At 46.8% G+C, this 26,517-nt stretch overlaps 2 protein-coding genes and 1 pseudogene across 4 annotated transcripts; 2 read left to right on the top strand and 1 right to left on the bottom strand.

Moving 5' to 3' along the window:
- The first annotated feature begins 12,286 nt into the window (after positions 1 to 12,286).
- Positions 12,287 to 14,569, top strand: LOC112891951 (pentatricopeptide repeat-containing protein At5g66631). The gene has a single exon (XM_025958966.1). The coding sequence runs from the start codon at positions 12,395 to 12,397 to the stop codon at positions 14,288 to 14,290; it is 1,896 nt and encodes a 631-aa protein (XP_025814751.1). The 5' UTR covers positions 12,287 to 12,394; the 3' UTR covers positions 14,291 to 14,569.
- Positions 14,570 to 15,041: 472 nt separating this feature from the next.
- LOC112891986 lies at positions 15,042 to 23,581 on the top strand. 3 transcript variants are annotated; one of them, XR_003228631.1, is made up of 22 exons: positions 15,042 to 15,093; positions 15,281 to 15,349; positions 15,591 to 15,613; positions 15,731 to 15,900; positions 16,069 to 16,176; positions 16,683 to 16,695; positions 16,776 to 16,909; positions 17,592 to 17,687; positions 18,150 to 18,204; positions 18,739 to 18,820; positions 19,191 to 19,389; positions 19,486 to 19,645; positions 19,726 to 19,763; positions 20,414 to 20,495; positions 20,562 to 20,666; positions 20,795 to 20,820; positions 20,952 to 22,230; positions 22,318 to 22,427; positions 22,504 to 22,655; positions 22,946 to 23,005; positions 23,142 to 23,214; positions 23,314 to 23,581. XR_003228631.1 is itself a non-coding variant. In XM_025959010.1 (22 exons), exons 2-21 carry the CDS (start codon positions 15,308 to 15,310, stop codon positions 23,000 to 23,002), a joined length of 2,853 nt encoding a protein of 950 aa, XP_025814795.1. In that variant the 5' UTR covers positions 15,042 to 15,093; positions 15,281 to 15,307; the 3' UTR covers positions 23,003 to 23,005; positions 23,142 to 23,581. The 3 variants fall into 3 exon arrangements, 2 of the variants coding, with proteins under 2 accessions (XP_025814795.1, XP_025814794.1); XM_025959010.1 differs by having other exon boundaries at positions 20,952 to 21,962; positions 22,041 to 22,230; positions 23,142 to 23,581; XM_025959009.1 differs by having other exon boundaries at positions 23,142 to 23,581.
- Positions 23,582 to 23,639: 58 nt separating this feature from the next.
- Positions 23,640 to 24,672, bottom strand: LOC112896033 (annotated as a pseudogene).
- Positions 24,673 to 26,517: the final 1,845 nt, after the last annotated feature.

The following is a 26,517-nucleotide window of genomic DNA, read 5'->3' as shown; positions in this document are numbered from 1 at the left end:
ATACTGCAATATTTTGAACATTCTGAAATCAATTCAATTTTTTTAAATAAATCAATTCAATTTACAGTTCATGCTCCTGGCCCTTTCTCTAATTGCTTCACTTCATACAAGCTGTGGCGATGAAAACAGTACAGATTGCGATAGGCAGGAATGATCTCGGTCACGATGGTTTCTTCTGCGCTCAACTGTGCTACGAATAAATTGCCGCCTGCAGCGTTACGGCCTGTGCGTTTCTCGTAAATTGCAGGCACTGTACCTTTAGCTAACAAGCACGTGATGCCATGTATATCACAAATGTTTTAGGCAGTGCAAATCTATTGTTAAGGCAGCATACACTCGGGTAATTTATGCAAACCAAATGCATTTCCATAGGTTCCCGTGCGAGGAGAAACAACGGCATATTCTCGCAGAAACCATGAAACAGTACAACTTGAATAGGAGACTACTGTAAATAGACTTGTACTTAAAGGGAACAAGGTTCCTGGGAAAAGCTGGTCCAGCATGCCATGGCCTTCTTCTTCAGGTAGCTTTGTAGTGGTCCTCATCGATGGTTGTGTAGATCTCGCCAACAGTCGCAAGGTCGAGCAGTATGGTCCTGCATGAGACATCCAAATAGATGTAATACATGTTTAGACAGTAGCTTCGTGTCAAGTGGCGTTTACAGTAGAGAAGTTACTGCGTAACCTCATGTCCGCTAGCGTTGACGATAGCTTGTCGGGGATCAGTTCAATGTGGACCCCTTCCAGGTCGCCTGACCTGTGGAACAGCCGCGTGGCATGGGCCATTTATTATCTTTCTGTTAGAAATTGAATAAGTAACGGTTGTTGGCCTGCCCGTCCTCAACTGGATGTGTGTTCTCTTATGATCTGCGTAAACAGCATTCGAAGGAGAAGTGTCCAGTGTCTTTCCCTGCAAATGATCACGCTAAGTAATTCACCTTGTCTTATATTGTTCGATGTTAGGCCGTACATTGTTTAGCGGCGTACCGGGTTTATCAGCTACGATTCAGTTGTTGCAACGGCATCTGCTTCCGGTGTGGGAGTCAGACTAATGCCCGGTACCTGCTGGTCCTTGAGATTTTCTTCCTTGGTACCCTGCATGGAGCTAGGCAAATAAAACTCTGGGTAATATAAATTGGCTGTGCGAAATACCTTAGTGCAGTAGTCTCACACTTAGGCTGATAACCATGGACCCGCCAAGGACATCATCCAGGGGATAAGCACTTCACATCATACAGGGTAGGGTTTGATATTAGCACCTTGAATGGTTTCTTTTCGGCGAAGGGCTGTTTAGTTCCCGTAGCTGTAAACGCAAAAAACTTTTTGCAAAGTAATCTTGCTAATTTGATGTACTAAATGAAGTCTATTTACAAAACTTTTTGCACAGATGGGCTGTAAATCGCGAGACGAATCTAATGAGCCTACTTAATCCATGATTAAGCAATAATTAGCGGATGGTTATTGTAGCATCACTGTTGCAAAATATGGATTAAGTAGGCTCATTAGATTCGTCTCGCGATTTACAGTCCATCCATGCAAAAAGTTTTGTAAATAGACTTCATTTAGTACTTCAAATTAGGAAGATTCCTTTGAAAATTTTACGATTACGGTTTTTTTCGTTTACATGCTGGGAACTAAACAGGCCCAAAAGCACACTTCTTTACCGCGTGCTGCAAGCGAGCCTTGTCATGAAACATCTGGCCTTTCATCGTCACCTCAATTTTAGCATAGTCCAAGGTAGAATGGTGCCCATCGTTAACTGTGAGTCCGTCCATATCAAAATTGCACCATTGCTCTCGGACATTTGTTTCATCCTCAAACCTACTTCCATCCCTGCCATCAACAAAGCTTTAATACTCTTCGTCATCCAACTCCATCTGATCTACAATTGCCTCATCCTCCTCGCCCTGATCAACGCCCATTGTCCCAGCATTTCCTTCATCGTCGTCGTCATCAGCAGCTTGCGTCGGTACGTCCTGTTGAACCACAGGATGCCCCACAGGATCTTGCACACCCACACCTTCATTTGGACATGCGTTTTCTTCAACCGTCTCAGTCCTACTACTCTCACCCTCCATGACACTGGCCATCGCAGATTCAACAATTACCACAAGGGGAAACTTAAGTTAACCGTACAGAGCCATATGCACGAATGCCCGCCAACGCTTGGAATTCCTCAACTCATACAAGTCCCACTTCCACCCATGCTCATGCTGTCTAGGAACCACACCGCTAACTTTCAGCCTCTGCTGCAGTGGACTCAACTGCAATAGATTGTGCAGCCATCCTAACACTTCATCTCGTCTCATCTCTATCGGCTTGATCACATATGTGTCGATGAACGGGTACTCGCTCAAGCCTACGCCTGAGTCACGAAATGTGATGTACCCATCACCATGATGGACTCTGATATTGACTAGCTCTGGATCCATACCTGATTCCACAAACTCGGTTGGAGAGTCTCGCAAGACTTACAAACCCCGGATTTACAACTCTTGGTGCGCGCAAGCATCGACCGACAAGAGGTGTGCAAACCTCGCTAAGCTCTAGGCTAATCACCTAAGCAATGCGCTAATAGGACTAAACTAGCACTAAACACTTTTACTAATTGTCTTAATCTTCTATTTATCACTTTGGTGAATTGAGCACTAAATGTGGGTGAAACACAAGCCAATACTTCTCAGAGCTCAAGCACACTTCAAATGGCCGGGGGAGTGTGGTTGCTATAGCCTCAACAAAAAAAACTAGCCGTTGCAAAGCCATTGCAACTTCCTAGGCACCACTGACTGATTCGGTGCGAGGGGTATCACCTAATCAGTCGGTGGCCACCACCTCAACTAGTTGTTACAAGCCGTTGCGTCGCTGACTTCTAGGCCCCATTTAAACTACCGACTGATTCAGTGCTGTATTCTTGTGGACCATCGAATTGATCTGTCATTGTAGAAACGCACTATCTTCTTTATCTTCAGCACCGACTGATTCGATGCCCTCTGTATGGCACCACCGAATGAATCGGTGTTCGCACACAAAGAGGTCTTCATTGCTGCCTGCCATCTTCATGATCACCGACGGATTCGGTGGCTTCCTGGTCTTGCACCGATTGAATCGGTGCAAGCACACTAGGAGCACTTGCTCTTTTTCACCACCGATTGATTCGGTGGCCTTCTTAGCCATCACCGAATGAATTGGTGGAAGCATCGGTGCCTTTATCTTCTCTGTTTTCCGTCGTTTCTTCGCGGGTCTTTGTCCAATCTTCCGTGCCATCAATTTGGATGTCTAGAATATGACTAAGATATTTTTCACAATCATTTGGATGGCTTCCAAAATATCCTTGGGATCTAAAACATAAAAATACAGCGTCACCGAATGACACATCTGTGAATAGGAAATAAGGTTGCCAATTACTTAATTATGATGATTCAGGAGGTACAGATGTGTGGTAAGTTGGTCACCATTCTGAATAAAAAATTCACAATAAAACATGGAACTGTCATACCATGTACTTGTGACATTCCTTGTCCAACTTAATGTATGAAGCTGCTTCAGACAAATGAAACAGTTTCAGATGTGTCATTTATCAATATGTTGAAAATAAGCACAAGTGTCATTTGGGCGGGCCGGCGGGCGCTACCTGAACCTCGCCGACCGCTACAGCGTCACAGCGATCGATCCGAGATCCGCAAAGTAAGGTCAAAGTGTAAGGTACGGTGGGGGCAGGTGCATACCTCCACGATGGCGACCTTTGTATCAGTGACCTTCTCGACGGCCTCTGAGCGGATGAAGTCCGCCATCTGCCTGACCCGCCGGCGCTCGGAAACCCTCCGGCGGCGACGGGTTCTGACCGGTTCCCTCGAGGGGACGAGCACGTGGGCGTCGTGGCGGTTCGTTTCGCGTCGGGTCGGGGAGGGCAGGCTCCTGTTTCGTGTGTCTTTTCTTTCCGTGATCGTGTCAGACTCGTTCCTGCGTGCGTGCGCCCACTCCCACTCGGAATCGTGTAGTAGTTACTATAAAAAGGAACGAAAACGTCTAAAACGCCACCGCCGTCGTCGTGTACCAAACCAGAAACCCAGGAGCAGATGATGGAAACCACCCACGACGAGGCCGAGCTGATGACCGCCGAGATCCATGGCCAGCAGGTATCTCTCCCTCACCTTCCCCACCCAGGCCTTGCGCTGCCGCGCCTTCCAGTAAAGCCCTTTACCAATACATCGCCTTCGGGTTACACCGGGGAAAAATCTCTCGCCGAGAAAAAAATGAGAAAACCGATAATCACGTTTATTGGTGGTGATCGGTTTGTCAAAAATTTTCGATAATTTCGAATCTGTGCCCACCCGCTTCCTCCTAATCCATATATCTTGCTATTTCTATACATTGTGATGTCTTATTTCCCATGTTAGATTGTTTCAAGATAATATAGATTATTTTGTGTACAGTTTGAGGGGTTTCCCCCTAAATTTATCCAAAAGAAAAACGGTAAACTTGATAAATTTCCAAAAAAAATCGATAAACATGATTATCGGTAACCTCCGGTTTTTTTCTCTCTTACCGGTAAAGTTAACCCTAGGTTACACCGGTAGTCCGGTACTTCTAGTACTTGAATTGTGTGATGCTCTGCTTAGCGAAAATTTTATTGTACACGGTAAATTTGGGGCCTTGGAAGGCCTAGGAAATTTAAAATCGTTTCGCGTAATGCTTAGATCATATATGTACTGTCTTTATTGATGCTGTGTCTGCTATTTCGTACATTTACGTATTCTGTTATGTCACGTGTCTTTATAACATACCTTTCTTTTTAATATTTTTAGAATATATGTTCTTTCTTTCTTTCTTATCAAACTCATTTCAACTCTGCATCAATGTAGAAACCTGGACAGGAGGATAGGATTAGCAAACTTCCAGACGACATTCTCATGAATATTTTAGATAGGGTTGAACTACTAGGCGATGGATGCTGTGAGGACCTGTGTACTTTCAAAGCGGTGGAGGCATCTACCTGGATTGCGTTCAGAGATTGTTTTAGATGTGGCACACTTTCAACCTGGGGAGTTTTGCTCTAACTATACGCTTAATGAGTTGGCACGAGCCAAAGCCTCAGTGGTCGAAGCCACAAAGAGTATCTTGGCGCGTAAGAGTCAGCACACCATCAACTACCTGACCATAAAATTCTACTTGAGGGATGAATCAGTTGACATTGTCAGTTCTGTGGATAACTCCATGACAAACCGGGAGGTTATTAGAGCAGAATTCAAAATCATAACAGAGATGCCAGATAGATGCTGCTCGCCTGATGATAGGGTCATCTATGGAAGACGTTTCATGACATTATTGGATGCTTATCCCTGTGCATTTAATGGTCTCACAGACTTGTATCTGTCTAATCTGAGACTCGGCGAGTTTGACATGCCCAATGTGCTCAGAGCATGTAAGAAGCTGGAATACCTTAGCCTAAATAGCTGTGATGCTGGACTTGGATCTGTCTTACAAATAGAGCACCCACAACTTTATGAGCTAAGTGTTATCCTTTGTTCATGCAAAACGATCGAGCTCAAGAGGCTTCCAAGACTTACTCATTTGACTTGTGAGAGTTGGATGCCTTCACATGATACGTATCCATTAACCTTTGGCTATGTTCCACAGCTTTCGGTGCTAATCCTTAGTATTATGGCCTCCATTTACAACAAAAATCTTAAGCTCAGTGAGTTCCTTCGTAATGTTGACATAAATAACCTGGATTTGAATTTTCAGTGTCAAAAGGTGAGTAACGGTGAGTTAATACCAGGTGATTAAGACTTTATTTATGTATGTAATAATTTTTTAATGGTTTTATTTACTTTATTGGTGCAGATCTGGATTCAACCTGAAGCACCGAGAAGATTCACGTAATCTTGAGATGATTAGACTACGTTTCATTCATGGAAAGTGTGACCTCTATTGGACAATATTTTTCTTAGAAGCTGCACCCCTCTTGAAGGAAATAAACATGCAGGTATATGTTGATGTTTTTCTATTGCTCCAGTTACTTGTTGATTTTTCCAATATATGTGTAACTAGCTTGTTTTCATTATGCACCACAAGAGTGAGTTAATTAGTTCCAGTAAGAAACTGTGGTAAAATTAAGTTATTGTTGTTCTGTTTCATCTTTCTTTGTGCGCCAGTCCACCTTTTCGAAATATACTATTTATCATAGGACGTCAAGACAGTTAGTTTGTTCTTTTCAGTCCAAAAAGCATATTATTTGAACAGTCAGTAATAATACAACATGGGGACTAGTATGATAAACCTGGTCTCTTTTGCAAGTGTGGGACCGTGTTTGTCCCTCATCGGACGAAAAGGGTATGACCAAACGCCTTATTCAGATACAGCAAGAAGTTTATAAAAAGGAACGTGATCTCGTTCCTATTCTCGACTTGACGACTTGTATAAGAAGGCTGAACACTACGGACTAGTCTCGTCCATAATTAATGGATATCAAAACCAAGCAAAGCTATTGACTACACTACTAGTTGTAAATCAGGAGAGTATACGGTAACGAGAACTACGGTAATTGATAGTGTGGAACTTTTCTGTTCGCAGACAGGGCGATGAACATAACGAACTCGATCATCCACGCAATCATTGCCAAAAGCTGTTACAGTGCACGAACACTGGCTAGATGATAACCACGAAGAACTTTTGTGAATGTGCGAGGCAATCTCCTTGGGAGCCGGAGTTCCTGGCCTCTCATGAGCGTGGCCCAGATCTTCCGTAAATAAAGCAAAACAAAAGTGTCAAGTTACTCCACTTCTACCGACTATACCCTTGTTAACAATGTTAAAGGTGAGGATGGTTGTTCCATGGAGGCGAACCCGAAATGGTCCATTGATCCTATGAAGCACCGGCCTAACCATTTGTAATCTATGGTGATAATATGGAGCTCCAATGGATCGGATAGATCCAACTACTTAGTGGCTAGCTAGTTGCGGCAGCAACCTTGTGCGTGGGGATGACGTGCTACGCATGTGCACGCAGGTCACCAGCAAGAAGGCCCGCGGTTGGCGTTGTACAACACTGGCCCGACTGCAACGTACGCCATGGCCACGCTACTCATAACTCTACGCCTCTACCATCCCACTGCGGAGGACACCATCGCCGCCACGCTCAAGGCCGCAACCTGGCGCTCAAGAACACCGCGGGCGTGCCCCTGCTCAAGCGAGGCGCCGTGGCCTCCGCCGTCATCATCGGCTACAACGCCAAGGACGTCCTGGCCCTCCTCGGCACGACCGTTAACTACAAGAGGAGCCAGTAGCGATGGAAGAGATGACTAATTAAGGAGAGATTCATGGAGAAGCTGCGGGGCGGGATGATAGTGCTTGCGTCTCATTTCGCCTCCATGACGTTCCAAGCAAGGCTCAATCCCCCAGGGTTATTCTAGCCTAATGTCTGCAGCGGAAGCACCCCGAGGAAATATGGGTTGTGATAGAAAATGATGAAGATAATCTGCCCCTAGGCCTGATGATTATGCGTGGCAATAATACTGTGGAAGGGGCAAACGAAGCTTCAAAAGATTATAAAATGATGATGGATCTCTTTTTGTAACGGCATCTCCAGTTGTAATCTTTGAGTTTAGGATAAGGTCAGGCTTATCTTTAATTGTTTAGGCCCAGATGCATGCACTCCGCTGATTTTATCCTGTTTAATTCTTATTTTTGGTGAAGGATTCATGAAGAAACTAAACTAGTTCAGGTTTCTTCTTCATATTCCTCTTTTGCATCTCTCTTTTTAACCACTAATCGTTGAACAGTTTGAGTGGTTCCCAACTACTTAAACAACAGTAAAGTATGTCCCTAACTTCCATTATAGGACAGTTCCATTTTTCGACTATTGCTGAGATGTGGTTTGTGAGTTTGCGTCTACGTCCCCAACTCTACATTCCAGGCTCCAACAGGAGACCTGATAGATCAAGCAAAGGTCGGCTCTCCCTTAGGAAATGGCATGAGCCTGTACATGCAAATTTTCGCGAAAGCAAGATCATGGATTTTTGGACTGAATTGTGCAGTTGCTCGCACACTGACCGAAAACGCGTCGTTGGAAACTTCTCTCCAAGAATGGAGTGTTCCTGTCTGGTGTATCGGATCGAGTTGCGGCGCCCGAATTCTTTTCTGACACTCGGAACCGGGTTCAGGACCTACCTGTCTTTCCACAGCTCGTAGTCACTCTGAATGATCAGAGAACCTGTTCAACCCTTGAATGAAATGCAGCAATGCAAGGCCCCTGAAAGCACTATCTGGTAGCCACGCGACACTGACTGGTGAGCTGAGCACAAACTCCGGACAAGGTTCATGGAGATTGTAAGTTGTAACACGAGCAATATAGGGAGAGATGGAAAAAGAGGAACCGTCGGGTTACCGACTTGCCGCAGCCGCAAGCCCGCAGCTGCAGAGCTCGCTTTCGCTGCGGATGCCGCCGGTCCGCTTGGGTGGATTAGATTCATGTCTTGCGATGTCATCTTCGCCTTCGTCTTCGCGCTAGCTCTAGCTGGGAAGATCAATCACGAGGTGTGCTTGCAGATGGTCTCGTCTTTTAGGCTTCAGCGCTAATCCCCGCGCGCGTTCAGCTCGAGCTTCGTCGCAGACGCGGGTGCTGCGCCGCCGCGCGCAGCCACCTGGCCACCGCCGCTGAAGAAGGAGAGCGAGCGAGCTCATCGGGTGGGGCGCCGTGCCCCCGTTCCATTCGGAGCAACGCGTACGGGCGGAAGCTGCTGCGGCGGATCGCCGGGAGGGGAGGACGGGCTATCCTTACGAAGGAGAAGGGTATATTTGGAAATAAACAGGGGTTTTTATGTAAAATATCGGATCGCGATTAATAATAGCGATCCGATTCAGGGGGTTAAGTGCAAACTATTGTATGGCGATAGGGGGGTGTATGCAAACTTTCAGGCCGGTTGCCGACGAGGCGGCAGCCGCCAATCCCGTGCCCGAACATCCGGCGCCACCTTCCTTCGACCGCGGCGCCGTCGACCCCACGATCGCCGCCGAGGGCGCCGCCTTCATCTGGACTTGCCGCCGTTCCCGCAGCGCCTCGGCGGGCCAGACCGCCAGAGCGCGAGGAAGAGAAGCAGCTATCCATGGTGGCCGGGCGAGGGAAACAACGCATTCCGTCCTCCCGATGCTCACCTCCATCCATGGTCCCCCTCTCCCCAGATTTTTTCGCCATGGCGATTCTGTCCGCGCGTTGACGCCGGACCGACCCCGCCGCAGCCTGCCTGCTGGCCATCTGCAAGTGTCTGACTGCTCTGCATTTTCTAGGTCTCGCTTCGACCAACGGATTAATTAAGTTCAAGATTTGTAGCGCCATGCCAACCAGCTGAAGGATTGCTCCCAATTCTTGCTCGCAGTCTGAACCCTGAAGGATTTCTTGTCCTTCCCGTTTGAGTTCCCTCTGCAGCTCAAGCTGCCACCTGCCTCAGGTGCGACTTCAAGCGCGCTGACGGAACCTAAATTGGCTTGGAGCTGCCGGGATCGATGGCAATCGGGCATCCCACATGCCTCGCGCGTCACCCTCACAAGCTTCCCCATGACCCCATCACATACCCTCTGCTTCTGACGGCCAGTTCTAGCGTCAATGGCACCCTGCCTCCGGCGTTGGACGGAGCAAGCATAGCGCCGGCTTCGTAGAGGGGCGTCTTCTCGCCGTGCAGGATCGCAGAGGCCACGCGACAGCTTGTCCTTGGCTGATAAAACTTCTCGAACTGCAGGCCACATGGTAGGGGAATTCTGATGTTTGTAACTGAACGTTAGGCGAGATGTTACCTGGCCGTTGGTAACTGCGATCTCCGAGTACATGAGCCGAGTCGAGCTTGAGGAAGCATGGATGCCAAACATTGTAGAGGGGTTGCGAACATTTATCTTCAGTGAGCAGTTCAGTTTGAGTGTGTGACCAGGATTGTCGACACCCCCAACCCAACTGCGGTTTGTGCCTTCGCCAGCACAGAAGTGGTGCACTGTCAAGCTCTGCAGAGACAGAACAAAACAATGGGAATGCTACATTGACAGCATATGCATGAACTTAAGAAGTTCAGATGATAGGAAATTAACAACACATGCTACATGAACTTCAGAACTTCAGAGATCGGTGATGGTTAAGGTTTTGAAACGTCATAATTGATTTTTTTGTGTTTTATTAACAAGGTCTTGTTCATTATTTTTAGAACAAAATGTATGTTTGCCGCATAGCCTTCAGAGAAAAATAAACATAAAAAATGGAATTTCTTGGAAGAATCAAGCCTATTGGAGATGTTAATTGTGAATTTCTTTCGTGATTCAAAATTTCTTACTTAATGTTCGCATGCGCAATAGTAAAAAATTCTAGTTTCGGATAGGCTCCTTCTGTAAACTTTCAAATTGAACTAACAAATAACTAATTTAGATTGAGTATGTGAGAAATTATGATCTTTCCGCTCAATTTCTATCTGCGTTTCGGATACATTGTCATGGTAGCCTCTAAACCAAAGAACAAATGCCACACATTGCAGTTCTACAAAAACCCGCACATTGCAGCTTTCTTCTCACGTTTGCCACGTACGTAAGCACTCTTCATTGGTCACAAATCATCAGATAATCCTATAATTTTTATTTTTTTGAGGGGGTCAAAAAAATTTGAGGGGGTTTTATGTTAATTTTTATTTTTGGAGAAGGATTCATGAAGAAACTACATTAGTTAAGGTTTCTTCTTCATGTTCCTCTTTTGCATCTCCCTTTTTTCCCCCACTAATTATTGAACTTGAACAGTTTTTAAGTGGTTCCCAACTACTTAAACAATTACAATAAAGTATGGCCTAACTTCCAGTGTGGGAAAGTGTAGTATCATTTTTCTACAATTGCAGAGATGTGATTTGTGAATTTGTGTCTACGTCTCCACCAACTGGAGACCTGATAAGTCAAGCGAAGGTCGGCTCTTTCTTAGGAAATGGTATGAGCCTGTATGTGCATGCAATTTTTTTACGAAAGCAAGATCATCGAGTTTGGACTGAATTTGCTTTCGCACTGACCGAAAGAGGGTCGTCGGAAACTTTTCTCCAAGAGTGGAGTTTTTCCTGCCTCGTGTCTCGGATCGAGTTGCTGCCCCCGAGTTCTTTCTAACACCACCAGGTTCAGGACCTGAACACAGCCCGCAGTCACTCTGAATGATCAGAGATCCTGCTCAGCCAACTGCAGCAAGGCCTGATCAAGACCATCTAGTGGCCACGCGACACCGGTGAGGTGAGCACAATCTCCGGGGAAAGGGTTCATAGAAGCTTCAATACTCTTTCATGACTTCACCCTCTTGGGCTGGCATTGCAGAAAGACATGCATGTCTTAGTGCTGTGAATTTCTGAACCTGCAGTCCATTTATTCCAAATATTTAACCACTCCTGAGTTGAGATTGCTTTTGTGTCCACACGCTATCACGGCAGTTTAGCATTCTGCTATCTGGAAACTATCAGTATCTTTCTGCTGCTACTGTTTTTTTGGGCTCGGCAGGTGCTGATAGCATCTACGGTATGCTTTGTCCCTTTGTTCAGTTGCTGTTTTTTCGTTTGTATCGCGTGCTAGAAAATCACAGGGAATGGTGGAAGAAATTGAGAGGGAAATTCTGATGCTGGTGATGCTATCTTCTATCACCTGCACCGCGTCTTCCGCGTGAACGGAAAATTTCAGTAGAAGATGGAACGGTCAAGTTGGTTCTCAGCTGTTCTCAGTTGGATGCTCCGACCGACTTCAGAGATCGGTCTCCAAGCCCCTCCTGTTGTTTTAACAGATGTCTCGTCAAACCTATACATTGGCTATTGTTTCTTTAACGTTCGTTGTGTGTCGGCGTTTGATTAGTTGTGCCATTCTGTTAGCAACAAATGCCTTGTGTCTGTTAACTGTTATCCTTAAACTTTTTCCATTTTTGTTTCTTTTTTTTGCACATCATGCACAGTTCACAATAGTTTCACATCAAGCTGCGTAGGTGCTTCAGTTTCTCAAGTCTGAATATGGAATACGCTGCTTCTCGAGTCTCGTTTCATTTCTCATGGGATGGAAGAATTGTTTGCTGCGTCAAGTGACATGATTATTCAGATGTGTGGGGGAACAATCAGCAACAAGGCATCCCAAGTAGATGGTTTGCATAACTTTTTTCAAAGTTTAGTTCTTCAACTATAGATTTCAAATTCTAGGGATAAATGCCCGTTTGATTTCTTTTCATTTTCCTTTTCAAGAAAATAAAAACTGGCAAGATACGAGATGTGTGCACCGTCCATCTCCCAAACCCGATGGATCGGACGGCCCAGAGGCCCGTTCAGCCGTCCCGGTCGCAGTATAGTAGCCCACACTTGAGTCCTCGGCTTGTTTCAGGCTTTCAGCCGCCGCCGGCTGCGTCTCTCCGCCGACGCGATGCCCCCGCCCGTCGCGGCCGCCACCACCACCCGCGTCGCCCTCTACCTCCGCCGCGCCCGCCTCATCGACTCCCTCCGCCTCCGCCTCCGCTCCTCTTCCCCTTCCTCCCCTCCTTCTCCCCCGCCCGACGACCCCGTGGTGGCGCTCCACGCCATCCGCGCCGCGCCCACGCCGTCCTCCGCGCTCTCCCTCTTCCGCGCGCTCCCCTCCGCGCCGCCGCCGCCGCTCCCGCTCTACCACGCCCTCGCCGCCCGCCTCGCCTCCCTCGCCGCGCTCCCCGACCTCCGCGCCCACCTCGCCTCCTTCCCGCTCCCCGCGCCGCCGCTCGCGCGCCTCCGCCTCCTCGCCGCCGCGGGGGACCGCGCCGCCGCGCTCGAAGCCCTCGGCTCCCTCCCGGCCGCGCCGCGCCGCCCTGCGGAGGCGCACAACGTCGTCATCGAGCTCCACGCGCGGGACGGCGACCACGGCGCCGCCGTCGAGGCGTTCCGCGGCATGGTCCGCGAGGGCGCGCTCCCGAACGCCCGCACCTACACCGTCGTCATCGCCCACCTCGCCTCCGCGGGGTTCGTGGACCAGGCGCTCGAGGTGTTCCGCGTCCTGCCGTCGCTGCGCGTGCGGCGGACCACCCGGCAGTACAACGTGCTCGCCGAGGCGCTCGCGGCGGCGGACAGGTTCGACCAGCTCCGGTGGCTCGTCCGTGAGATGGCGGCTGTCGATGGCGTCATGCCAGGGCCGCAGATGCGCGCTGCCATCGCCGCCATGCGGGGAGCTGGTCATATCGATGGCACGGAGGACTTCGTCGAGGAGCTTTCACCCAACGCAAGGATCGGGTACGCCGTGGACGACGTCGAGGGAGAAGGAGTCAGCGAGGAGGAGGACGACGACAACGGCGATGCCAATCATGGCGACAGGGACAGAGGCAACAGCGAAAAGCAGAGCCTGAAGCCATGGCTCGACCCGCGCGAGCTCGCCAGGGCTTTGGACGGCTGGGACCCGCGAGAGGTGGCCGACCTGGAGGCCGCCGGGCTCGTCTGGACGCCGCGGCTGGTGTGCAAGCTCCTGCGCGCGTTCAAGAAGGCCGAGACGGCGTGGGAGTTCTTCTGCTGGGTGGCATGCCGCCCCGGCGGGTTCGCGCATGACCGCCACACGGTGGCGAGGATGGTTGCCATCCTCGCCCGCGCCGGCCACGTCGAGCTGGTGGAGCGCCTGCTCGCCAAGGTGCGGGCCGACGGCATCCTTCTCCCCTTCGCCACCGTGCGTCTCGTCATCGACTTCTACGGCCTCTCCAAGAAGGCCGACGCGGCGACCAGGGTGTTCCGGGAGGCCGAGTCCATCTGCGGCCCCATCTCGCGGCCCAACCTTGCGCTGCTCTGCTCGTCGCTACTGCGGACGATGGCGAAATGCCGCAGAGCGCTCGACGCCATGGACCTCCTCGAGGAGATGATGGCGCGTGGCGTTCTCCCCGACCTGCAGACCTTCTCCGGCCTGATGGAGCACCTGGCCGGCGCTGGCGACCTCAAGGGCGTGCACCGGCTGCTGGGGCTGGTGCGGCAGTGCGAGCTCCAGCCCGACGGGTACATGTACAGCGTGCTGGTGAGGGCCTACTGCAAGCGGGAGCGCGCGGCGCTCGCGCTGAGGGTGTTCGACGAAATGCGCGCGGCGGGCGTGGCCCCCGACGCGCCCACCAAGGCGCTGCTGGTGAAGAGCCTGTGGCGGGAGGGGAAGCTCCGCGAGGCGGCGCTGGTGGAGGAGAGGTGCGAGGACGTGGCCAGCGGCCTCCCAGAGGCGTCGCCGGGGCACGTGTGGACGGCCAGCGCCGCGGACTTGAAGAAGGTGCTCGACATCTACTCCGGCTGCTTCGCTCAGCTTGCTGCACAGGGCGGAACCGGGTGATGCGGCCGGGAGCCATTGGTGCTTGATCTCAGACTTCAGATTCCAGAATGGCAAACTCGCGGTAACGTTTCGATGTGCAGCTGCAGAAGAACTGAAGAAGCGTGGCGAAGACGAGGATGATAAACTTGCAGCGCAATTGCACATGGAGTTCTGAGTCCTGATTCGATTGCTGGAGGCAGGCATTGCTGCTGCCTTCTGCAATTCTGTTGTAGAATGTGTTCGATGTCTTCTCAAAAGAAAAAACGGAATGTGTTCTGAGCCGAGTCATTTTTCTCTGAACTGTGATGTCTTCGGCTCTTCACCCACCGGGGTCGTGTACTTGTGTTGCTGAGAGCCTGAGACTAGCGCCGTCTCCTTCTACCAAGGCACACCCGTCAATTGTCCGTCTTCCCTTCGCCGATGTGCCATACTATTATTTAAAAAAAAAATCAAAATGGGCTCAGTTGTTTAAGTTCATCAAAGTAAATCAAGAATTTCGGTATCTTGAAATTCGAAAAAAATCTTATTAGATTAACGGCTCTATGGTGCGTGGACGGTTATTGTGTTTCAAAAAAAGGAATTTTGTTATTAGATTAGATATTATACACCGATAAAAAAAAACAGCAATACGCTGCTACGAGACGGCCCTGCTGGCCTGCTGGGCGTTCACCTTCACGGCTTCACCCAAATCGCCGCCCCCTCTATTTCGAATCGAAGCGAAAGGAGGAAAAAAAAACACCTCTCTCTCTCTCTCTCTCTCTCTCTCTCTCTCGGCCGCGGCGGCGCCCTTCGCCACGTCTCCGCCGGCGACGAGCACCCACCAGGTATGCTCGCCCCTTCTCTTCCCTTCCTGCCGTGCGAAACGGGGCACCCCAAAACCTAATGTATGCTACCTGTATTCGGATCAACCAGTTGCAATATGTATTATACCTACTTCGATTTTTTGGGGGCAAAAATGTACACCCATTCTGGCCCCTGGTTCTGAGCTTGTTCCTCGTTTCGATTTCGCAGTTGGGGGGATTGTTCATAATTGCTGTAATGCTGCAATGGATGGGCGGTTCGAGGCGGAAGGTGTACGCCGTGAGTATCCAATCTCTACCTTAAATTTCATTCGTGTTGTACTTCACGTCATTTGATTTGGGCTACTAGCATGAATTTCGCCTGTTTTGTGCTTCACTTTTGCAACGATGGTTTATGGCTGGCATTCAAACTCTAGAACGATGATTGCATGTAGCTGTGTTTTAACGAATTGTGACATGCTGCTAACATTTGGTTATGTTTTGGTGGCTTTGGGTTCTGCTTGGTTGGCTGAAATGACCAGTCCAGGAAGTCAACACAGAGCAGGTACTTTGGTGCTTTCACTGATTTCAGTTAGTAAAAATGTATGCTGTGGTGCTAGTCATATTCGTTTTGTGTTGATGAAACTGAGTGAGCCATCCTTGATCAAACAATGCTCGGCAGACAAAGGCAGTACTTCGAACAAAAGAGACGGCAACAGCAGAGGCCAGAGCTACAGAACCAGGATAATGTAGCAGGAGGTCAAGCTTCACGTGATCAGGAGCCTCGATCACTTGATGTTCTAAACATCAACAATCTGGCAACTCCAATTAGTCATCATAATGAATCCACAAGTGAGGTTCCTATATGTTTTGATTATTGAGGTTTCAGTGGGAGCTTTATTTTTCTGTGGTTCATCGTATTGCCCTTCTGCATATTATCTGTAATTTCTGTACAAGTAAAACAAGTAATGTCAGCCTTGGGAGATTTTTCTTATGATGATTGTTTTACTATCATGTCAGGTGCAGATGGTGCTATACCACAGATGGATTGCACGCTTTCAGATGGTCCCCCTACAGAGGCAATAAAGAAGACCACTTCTTTATGCAATAGCAACATGAAGGAAGCAGGTAAGGGTGCAGTCTCCTGTACATCAGTCGAGGAAACTCATCAAAAGTAACTTATTTTCTTGCGCATATGGCATTTCATTTTTTCTACCTAGGACATGGAGATGACCATAGTACCATACATATCCACAAAATTAACAGGCTAGGTACTCCCTCCAGTATCTTTTACTTGCCGCTTAGAAATCTATTGTGGCCTTCCAAGCATAATTTTGATCATCACTTTTCCCTAGTCAGTAATCACATGGTGGTAAAAGGTACTAAAAATCTCCGATGCCGTATCTGATTTTTTAAAAATATTCATGGCCTATTTTGAAAAGGTCTAAGCCAAGTTATAGAATGACATCTAATTTGAACTGGAGGTAGTTGTAAATATATGTGTTCTTCTGTCAAATATGTGGCTGCTAAAAGAAGAATGAGCTTTGACGATAGTATTAATTTATGAAGTGTGTAATGCGCCCTTTTGTTACTGTACAGTTTATCATAATATTATTTTTTCTTCTATTCTGCAGGCTCTCAGCCAAGGTCATTATCTCCACAAAGCATAGTAAGAATGTGCCTGACTTTGTCTTGTTTTATGAGATTGACATCTTGTGCATTGGCAGATTGTCATCACCCTTTGGTCATCAAGGTGTTGCAGCAGCTGTAAATTCTCATGAAGAACCCCCTGCTTGTAAAATATCCCCATCTACAAACTATGGCACCAGGAAGCAAATTCAAAATCTGGAATGCCAAAGTGGTGATGTTTCTTCAATACTACCAATCATTTCTCTTGTCCCTACTGATTAAGTTACTTCTCAAGTCTGTGCATTATCAAAATAATAATCCCTCTAATCACAAATGTATGATATTTAGGACATTGGGATGGTCTACAACTACAAAACAACACTTTGACTAGTCATTTCTATAAGAATATGGCATTTCTATTAAAGATGACTATATATTATAAAACCACTTTTCATGATGAATCTAGCAAAGTATATCTTATGTTATGAATCTATGTAATTCTCTATGTATTCATGGTCAAAGTTTAAAAGGCTTTTTCTTCAAGAACACGTAGTAGAGCCGCATATCTTTGAGTTAAGAAGGAAATAGTTCTGCCCACGGGCAGTTGCCAACTCGACAAGACAAATTGGGATGTTACAATAAGAAACTGGCAAACCTAAGTTGGAACTTGTACAAAGTTAAAGTAGTTTGACAAGTAGAAATCCAAAAATGGCATACATTTCTGATGGAAGGTAGTAAGACTTAATAGAAATGCTTAATTTGGTCAGCTGTTATTGCTTGGAACTAGAGGAAGTAGCAGTTGATGTCTGGTGCTGTGTAATTAAAAACTTGATCTATAAACATAAAATAAACTGTATCCATTCATAAGTTGTATAGCTGAGAAACTCATGTTTGACTATGATTTTTACTTGCAGAAATTTCACTTATTGATTTGGTCAGTTATGAGGGATCAAAGAATAAGTCTACCATGCGACCTGCCTGTGAGCTTCATGCTTCATTTTCTGTTAAAGGTGCATGTTTCGATAACATTGAGCTCATAATCATCTTATTGCCTAGATCCCAGCATAATCACTATTTATTTAACTGCTTATTTCGTATGGTTTAGTGGCTTACTATAATAACTAGTTTTGCATCAGTTGTGAAAATGAGCGATTTGCCTGTGCTTACTCGAAGACATGCTGTGTAGACTTGCAGATCACTCCACAGCAAAACCTCAAATTCTGGACTTGTATTTTTTTTAATATTACTGATTTGTTGTTACATGTATTTTCTCAAAGGATTTGCACATTAACTGCATCCTTATGTTCAGATCGTAGTAGAATTTGATAGCAAATGTGTATGTGTTTGGCTGTGAAGTTGTGTGAGCTCTGTAGTCCGCCTGTTGTTGGTGATCAACCTTAGTTCCCTGCCTTTCGTCTCTTTTAACAACATGCTATAGTGGTTCATTAGACATTCATCTGCTTCTGTTTCAGGCCTTGGTCATATCAAGATGGAAACACCTCCCCATTCACCGAGGCCAATCAATAGGTTGAGTGATAAAGCTTGAACTATTAATTTAATATATGTCCCATATGAATATTTGAGCTATAAAGTGTGTGATGAAGTTTAAATAATGACAAATGGTAGTATGAACACTTACTTCTGTTAATGGATATTTCTCAATGGTTGGTTGAGACTTCTACAAAACAAAGTAACCATAGGTGCAAACAGTGCCATAATCATGGAAAGAGTCCTATTTTACATACCTCTAGGGAAAAAAATTCTTGCACTTTAGAAGTTTAGATACTATCCTCAAATCTTGTTCGTGTTGCAGCAATCAAGTTCATCAGTAGTCATTATCTTGCCCTTGAGACCTAGAATAACTGTCACCTGGTCCAGTTCAGATAGGCTCTTGTCTAAATGGTCTAGTTTGTCCACCTTGACTATAGCCAAGTTAAAGCACAATTGTTTGAGAACAACAAACTTTCTTCTCATGTGATACAAGTCATGCCTGTGGCTTTCACACAGGTTCAGTGTTACATCCAAATCTAAACCTATTTTGCATTTAATGTGGCGATGCAGGGTTTTACCTTTGCCTCCAAAGGCCATGCGGTCCACACATAAAACAAAACGGTCTATCCCCTTTGATGTCACAAAGGCATTGGTGAGAATTTCAGACTCCTTACTCCTTGAAACCAGATCCCAACTTTTTTTAATAAAAAGGAGGAGAAAATATGGGCAGACAAGAATTTGAAGGGATGTTTAATTATAGAAAAAATGTTGTTTTAGTAATTAAGGTGGATCCAATTTGAGTTGTCAGTCTTTCATTTTATTATTTCTACTGTTTGTTTACCTTGAAATTCTTCGGTGCACTCATTGGAGAAAACTTCTCCTTATATAACTTATATGACTGACATTTTTCATTATACCTCATGAAAAAAATTTACAGCCAATTTCTTATCATAGCTAGATGTGTTAATTGAATCATACCATTTTTAGAAAAAAAATTATTTTTTGTATTGCTTTTGTAACAGGATTCTATGAATAGTATCAATATGTTGAAGGAGCGAAGACTATCAGCCAAAATGGGCAGTACATTAAATGAATCAGGCTATGAAAGGAGGAAACAGTTTAACTGCTATTTTCCGGATTCATCTGAGAACCATAATGCTGACCTCTATCTTGAGGATGAAGACATGTTTTATGAACCTCAAGCTGAAAAGGAATGGCAATGTAAGTTCTGCTGTGCCATCTTACTATCTAGTCCCATGAGTGATCAGAAAATATTACACTTTATATTCATTTATTCTAATGTTTTGTTCTGAACAGCAAAGCATATGAGATCAGATGGCAATCTTGTTGATGAGGATTCTGATAGACTCTGGAGGATAGATCAATTTAATTCAGAGGATCATTTTCCTAATCAAAGAGAGGAACATTTTGATACAAGTGGCTATGGATTTAAAGATGGATACTCTCCAGAGCGAAGGTTACTCCACATATACATAGGTTTGACTAATAGGCCTAACATGTTCTACCAGGCACAAATAATATAGTTTTTTCCTGCAGAAACTCAACAAGATCTAGCACAGGATTTAAGAATACAGGTTAGAATTCTGTCTATCTTTCTTTGTTTCCCATACCTCACAGACCAGTAACATCTCTGTAACAAAAAAAAAAACAGTGGGCATTCTGTGTTAATTTGTAGCTAGGGTGCACTTATTCTATGATGATGAAGTGACCGTGATTTCATATCTCCCAGACTCCCAATCCTATTAGAACATTACTGATCTCTGGCATGTTGCCCAACTTGGTTTTGAAAACCTGCTTTACACTTAGTTTATCAGTGACAAGCCCACCTAGCAATCTAGCATGGTCGAAGTAGGCTTGTAAAACAGTGTTCCACAATCATGCCGTTCTGCTTTTCTTGTGATATCTCTGAAATGACTGGATTTGTGCACAAGGTGCCAAACTTTGGTTGGAAAGTTGCTTCACCTGTTCTTAGTTCATCAGCCACCAGCCACCTAGCAGACTTGTAAAATGGTGCTCAGCATTCATGTAGTTCTGCTTTTCTTCTGACATCTGTGAGATACATGGAATTTGTGGTGTATTCTCTTTCTTTTATCTGTTACATTGTGGACTAAGTCAGCCTAGCAGTATGCTTTCATTGTACACTTGCCTTACTGTCATTAAATCATGGCTGTCCTTTTTTCTGCTCTGAGATCTTTGTGTTTCTTAATTGCGATGTTCATCCTAGGAATTCCACCATCACATGACCTGTTTTATGATCATTCATTGATGGATGATGATGAGGGCACTGGACTTTTCGAATTGGAAAGGTCAGCATACTAAAGCCTCATGCACATTACATTCAATGGTTCTGATCATTCTGTCATTCTTGTCAGGCACCCACCAAGTAAGAAAACCTTCAACTCAAATGGCACTTTTGGTGCTTCTGCTTGGTCTTTCGACACTGTAGATGATTCAGAGAAAAGGAGGAGCCCAATAAGGTATTGGAGGATCTACTTGAATCTGTGTATGAGAATGGGTTCTAGGCTCCTGGTTCCTTAAATGTTTTTATGTCATGCAAAATCATTAAGAATTTTCTTGCTGATCCTTTCAAAATTGTTCTTTGCAGTGAAGAATCATGCTCGTCTGCTGCAGGTCAGTAATTTTCACTCTTGACTTCTTTTATCTTCATCAAAGGCTCTTTATGGGATGCATTTCCTAGTGGACTAGGGTTTACATACGCAAAACCTATGTCTTGACCTTTCCCCCTTTTTTTGGGTTTAAAGCAATGAAGAAACCATCACCATCAGTAAAGAATGAGATGAACCAGAAGGATGAGTTTCATATAAGCTTCGATAAGTTGGATATTCCAGATATGGATGCACATCTTCATGGGAGGTCACTATTTAACAGTCCAGAAAAGGTGGGTAGAAAAGCAATGAAGAAACCATCACCATCAGTAAAGAATGAGATGAACCAGAAGGATGAGTTTCATATAAGCTTGGATAAGCTAGATATTCCAGATATGGATGCACATCTTCATGGGAGGTCACTATTTAACAATCCAGAAAAGGTGGGTAGAAAAGGAACAACAGATCAGAGGATACTTGGAACAAATTATTGTCCAGAAAGTGTTACTGAGCAGCCAAGAACTCAAGAGCCGAGCTGCCGTTTATCACTTAACGAGAAATTTTCCAATTGGGATTCTCCTAATTTCCATCTGAAGGGTAGCACTGGACTAACTAACCAATCAAGTTGCACCGTAATGCCCAAAGATAAATCTTCTTTCCATGCTTCTCCAGATTTGAGCATGTATCAAACTGTGGAGTCAACCGAAAAGAGATCTGCTTCAAAAGTTCGTCCTGTTTCTCACGGACCTGACAATGCCATTTTTGAAGATGGCATTCACATGCAGCAGCCTGTTTCAGATGTGTTTGGCGATAAAATTGAATTATCAAGCCCATTCCGGACCAAGAATCTTCAGAGTGACATTGATATGAGCACGTTCTTTGGACAGAAGGTGGACAGGAAGCAAGAAGATAATTTTCCAACTTTCAGCAATCGAAGCACAGAATCCTTCCCTGCTGAGAAAGCAGTGAATTCTGTAAGAAAAACTGTCGGTGGACACAGTACGTGCTCACAGCCTTCTGGCAAGGGTTCATTCAGGCATGGGTTCAGTCCTGGTTTTAATTTCCAGGAGTCAGAATCAAACACATTTTGGGGTGGTAGCCATGTTAGTAATGACACTTTACGGGGCGACCTTGAGTTTAGTGGCCTGCTTGCTAGAAAAAACAGTGATAAGAATGAAGTCAAGATTGAGGCGTCTGAGAAACCAGATACTAGGCTGTTGACAGAAACATTTCGGATCTCTGCAGATCACAAAAATGAGATGAATGGAACGGGAACAAGTTCTAATGGCTCAGAAGTGTCCAATTGTTCTGAAGCACAGAAGGAAACTTCAGCAGCAGCAACACAAATTCCTGCGAACTTAAGCTGCCTTCAGGAAACCTCAGCAGAATTGTTCCAAGTTCAAACTCATGTTAGACCTGTAACAGGAGAAAAGCTGTAAGTACTGTGCCCCTCAATTTTCTTTTTCTAAATTATTGTATGTTTCATAGATTTACTGGAGGCTCTCTCATTGTCCATTACTAGAGACAATCCTGGTGTTGACTTCAAAACTCCAATGCATTCGAGAAGCAAGATTCATGATGTTGGAGATCATTCTAAACTAAATGCTATGTTCCAGTCTCCTTTCATTGGAGGTTCGTTCCTCATTTCTCCATAGCTTTCTCTCTCGAAAAGCCATGTCATCATGTCAATATGTTTTCTGCTATCTAGAGGAGGTGGGGATTGAGAAGAAGATCATAGCATGTGTGTCACCAGACAACAGTGATGTTCAGTATCAGTTTATGCTTGAACAACGTGTTCTCCGGCGGCTTTGTGTTCAGAAGATATTGGTGCCTACACCAATGAAGGACAAGCTAGAAAAGGTAATGTAGATCAACTAGGTCGTAACAATTTTGTACTGCTCTTTTTCCCGTTACTTTTAGAAGATTCTGAATTACATGTGTCCTAATGATGCTGTTCTGTTGCGTCATTTTGGAAATGATTGGAAGTGTTCCAAAATTAAAAATATACTTTGGAGATGTGCAACTTTATTTGATGCATAATCCTTGTGTCAAACTTATCAAATGTTGTTGCATAATAACCTTTTATGAATATCATATTTTGCTTGAACACTTTCTCCATATAATGAAGTTTCAATATGCTTCTTATACAGGATACACGATTTAGGATAGTGGAGGATGGACCCCATGCCCTTCCGAAAAGCGTCTAACAGGTAAACAGCAGAAACAGACTTTCCATTTTCAGTCTTCTCTCGTGTTTTAAGTGAATTTAGTGCGAGCCATGGAGTCAGAAGTTAAAAGTGTATCCAACATTCATCCATGTTACTGATTTGAACCTGTTATCATCAGGGGGAGGAAATGATGATGTAGGTGAGGAGGGAACTCATTTGACTCCCGTAAACGCAGGATAAAGCACCTACAGGTGCCTTATGGGCTCCTCCATGTCCATTGTTCATTTTAAGTGCACCTCACTCTTTGATAATGTCTGTTTGAAAATACTAATGTTTCCTTCACCCATCAGTTTCGTAGTGTTGGTTTTCACCACAAGCTCGACTCATCGTACACCTGTGGACTTGAGATCTGTGAATTTTTGTCTGTTAGTAACTCCGCGAGGGCTGTCTGATGTTATACAGTGTAATCTATTAGATTTCTGAACATTATGTAAGGTTCCTCAGAAGCTACAGAAATGTAGCCTATTCGATTTTGCAAACAAAATGTACCAGAGATTTTCTATTCTGAACTAGTGAACTTCAACAAATCTCACACTGGCAGATCCCCCTGTGGAAACCTTCCCCCCCCCCCCCCCCCCCTCTGATAATGTGGACACTATTGAATTGGTATTGTAAAGACACAAAATCAGATCAATGTCTGTTTTGAACCTCGACATCAGATCAGTCTATTTGATTGTACAAACCCCAACCATCATCATCTATAACACGAACACTAAATTAACATAGGCTGTGTGTATCAGGAACCCTTCCTAATTACTAACCCAGCCGCCTTCTAATCTGACCTGGCCACCTGGGTGAATCAGATCTCTACTTGCTTAAGATCCACTCCAATCCTCGCTTGGGCACGCCAAGCAGCCACTTGTACTTGTGGTAGGGAGGAGGATGATGCTCCATCAACTCCAAGAACTTCGCCCATCGGGCAATCCGTTCGCCGTCGCGTCCTCCTCGCCAGTTCCAGCAGCCGATGCACACCTGGATTCAGAGTTCAGCCGTGCTCAATTCGTGAAACTGTTTCAGATAGCATTGCGTAGCTTGATCTGATCATACACAGCAAGAAACAGGCGTGCACGATGTGGCATACCGTGATGCGGAACACCACGACCACCGCGACGGCGGCGACGGCGAACCGCAGCGCCGCCGCCGACGTCGGCGGGCATGCCATTGCCAAGAAGCCAGGCCGCGTCGGCGTTCGACTCTGCTGCAGCCACACAAGAAGCCAAGAAGTCTCAGACCAAGCGTGAACTGGATGGGACGGGAGATTAACCTGCCGAGAATACGGGGGACGGGATCACCTGAGCCCGGTGGCCCGGCGGCGAGGCGGCGGCGACGCGCGCCGGGGGATACTTCTTGCGCCGCCAGATGGAGGCGACCCGCGGCCGCCGCGCCCACCTGCTCCGCAGGAAGCGGAGGATCTTGCACCCGCGCGGCGGCGTCCCGGGATGCGTGGCCGCCGCAGGGCGTGCGCCGCATTGGGAGGTGACGGTGAGGATGAGGCGGCGGCGGAAGCGGAGCAGCAGGGACAGGCGCTCCCCGCCGCGGCCCCATCCGGGGAGCACGTTCTCCGCTGCGGCGCGGATGTCCAGCCCCCAGCGGTGCCTTAGGCGTACGGCCACCGACCACGCCGGAGGCCCCGGCGGCGGCGACGCCATGAGTGAGGACGAGGGAGGGGGAGGGTCGTTCGGCCGCGCGCCCGCGCCGCGGCTCTGCTTCCTGTCCCTGTGGCAACGGTCGAGAGGCGATGGCGACAGGATCACAGGACCGTGCCTGGATATCTGGACCGTCCGATGTAAAGCTAGGCATCGAAAGGTGGAAGGAGAGGAAGAGCATGTAGTAATTTGATGACCACTCTTCCGAACACTGCTATGAGTATGACTAAAAATTTAGTCTGTTGCTGATTTTATACTAGTACCTTATCATTTGCAGAGTTTTAGCCTATCCAATAACTAATTCATATAATTGTTCCCCGTTCAAAATTTGATACAGGTTACATGGAAGTTTGCAGCCCGTTTCTCCCCTCTTTCCTCCACCCAGTACTGATGTGATGTGGCAACTCGTACATTTTCCTCATTATACTTAGCTCTAACTGGGAAATTTATCCCACTGATCCGATCCGTGGACGCTCCGTTAGACCTTAAGTAGGGTGTGGACTGGATATCAATCCTGCCGCGAAGATCACGGCACAAACCTAAAATCTTTAGAGCGGCGTTGACATGAGCGTGCGCCTAACCGCCTGCCAGAACCTGAGAAACGCCGCACGGGTCAGACGCGCCCCCGAGACACGACTGGCTGCTGACCCCGTCGTCGACCTCGATCTGGACCAGAAAGCAGCAGCAGGCGCCCCGCACGGCAGGCCGAAGAGCGGCGCCATTGCTGCGTGCTGACGAGCCTGACGGCGATAGATGCTAGCCGAATAATTCTCCACCATTGCAACGACGACACGCTAACGATCTCCCATGCATGACCGTTAGCGCGAGACGCAAAGCTGTCGGCGGCGAGGGACGAGGAGTTGAAAACGGAGGACCTACCCATGCGTTCGTTCCACTACTAGCTTCGGATGATCGGATCCGTGTCGGCGTGTCTGAACTGAAGCCACCGCCGCGCTGCAGTATTGATTCTTCGGTCGCTTGGTTTGGCAGGGGTGTGTGCAGAGAGTCAAGCAGCCCACATGAACGAAGAAAAAGGAAGCCGAATTAGAAGCATGGTCACTAACACATAAACACAGTGCTTGCCATGCCTGGATCCCACGCTCTGCACAGAAATGTGGAGCGATCCACGCAGTAGTTTTTGGTTTCTCTTCTAAACTCTGTGTGCAGAACTACAGATGATGAACTGGAAACGATGTCAAATGTGGATTGCAAATGAATGAAAAGGAAAAGGAAAACAGGCAAAGAATACGTACGAAGAAAAAGAAAAAGAAAAACTTTGGTGGTGTTCAGAAAGGACGGCGCGTGGAGGCCCATAACATAAAGGTCACCAACCGCACGGGGCTCCATTGTTAGTCCAAACCCTATACTAGCAGGGCCAGCCGGCTAGGACTAGCTGCCGGCAACCCCACCTCCGATGGCCCGCCGTCGCCTTGCTCGTTGCAAGCATCAGTGAAGTGAAGAAGGATGGACGCGCGACGGGACGGGGGAATATATACGGGCCGGGATTGGACCAACCGGTGCTGGTGACTCCTCCATTATCGATCATCAGCTCTGCTAGTGAGCGGCATCTTACGCCAAGAAGAGTCGTACGAGCACAGACCCAACCTAGCTGTCCGATCAGCCACCGGCAAGCTCGCGGCTGCCTGGGTAGTCCGTGGCGACTGCACCGACGGGGGACGAGGCGGAGGAAGGAGGATGAAGTGAGCTTGTCGATCGCCACGCTGAATGATCTGCCCATGATTGAACATTCACTACTCGCATCAGCAGCTGATGCTGGTGGCACCCGGCGGTCAGCGGCAGCTCAGCATTCAGTGACCATTGCGTTGGATTGCTGAATTAATTCGCGTG

The sequence above is a fragment of the Panicum hallii genome, chromosome 5, assembly GCF_002211085.1.
Source record: "Panicum hallii strain FIL2 chromosome 5, PHallii_v3.1, whole genome shotgun sequence".
Lineage (NCBI taxonomy): Eukaryota > Viridiplantae > Streptophyta > Magnoliopsida > Poales > Poaceae > Panicum > Panicum hallii.
The sequence above is the reverse complement of the archived record's forward strand: the minus strand, read 5'-3'. Positions and strand labels throughout refer to the sequence as shown.

Bases quoted from the DNA above. Each gene is read 5' to 3' on its own strand.
- LOC112891951 (XM_025958966.1), top strand. From the start codon at position 12,395: ATGCCCCCGCCCGTCGCGGCCGCCACCACCACCCGCGTCGCCCTCTAC.
- LOC112891986 (XM_025959009.1), top strand. From the start codon at position 15,308: ATGCTGCAATGGATGGGCGGTTCGAGGCGGAAGGTGTACGCC. The intron at 16,910-17,591 runs GTGATGTTTCTT...TTTTACTTGCAG, and splicing joins AAATCTGGAATGCCAAAGTG to AAATTTCACTTATTGATTTG. The intron at 19,646-19,725 runs GTTACTCCACAT...TTTTTCCTGCAG, and splicing joins GGATACTCTCCAGAGCGAAG to AAACTCAACAAGATCTAGCA.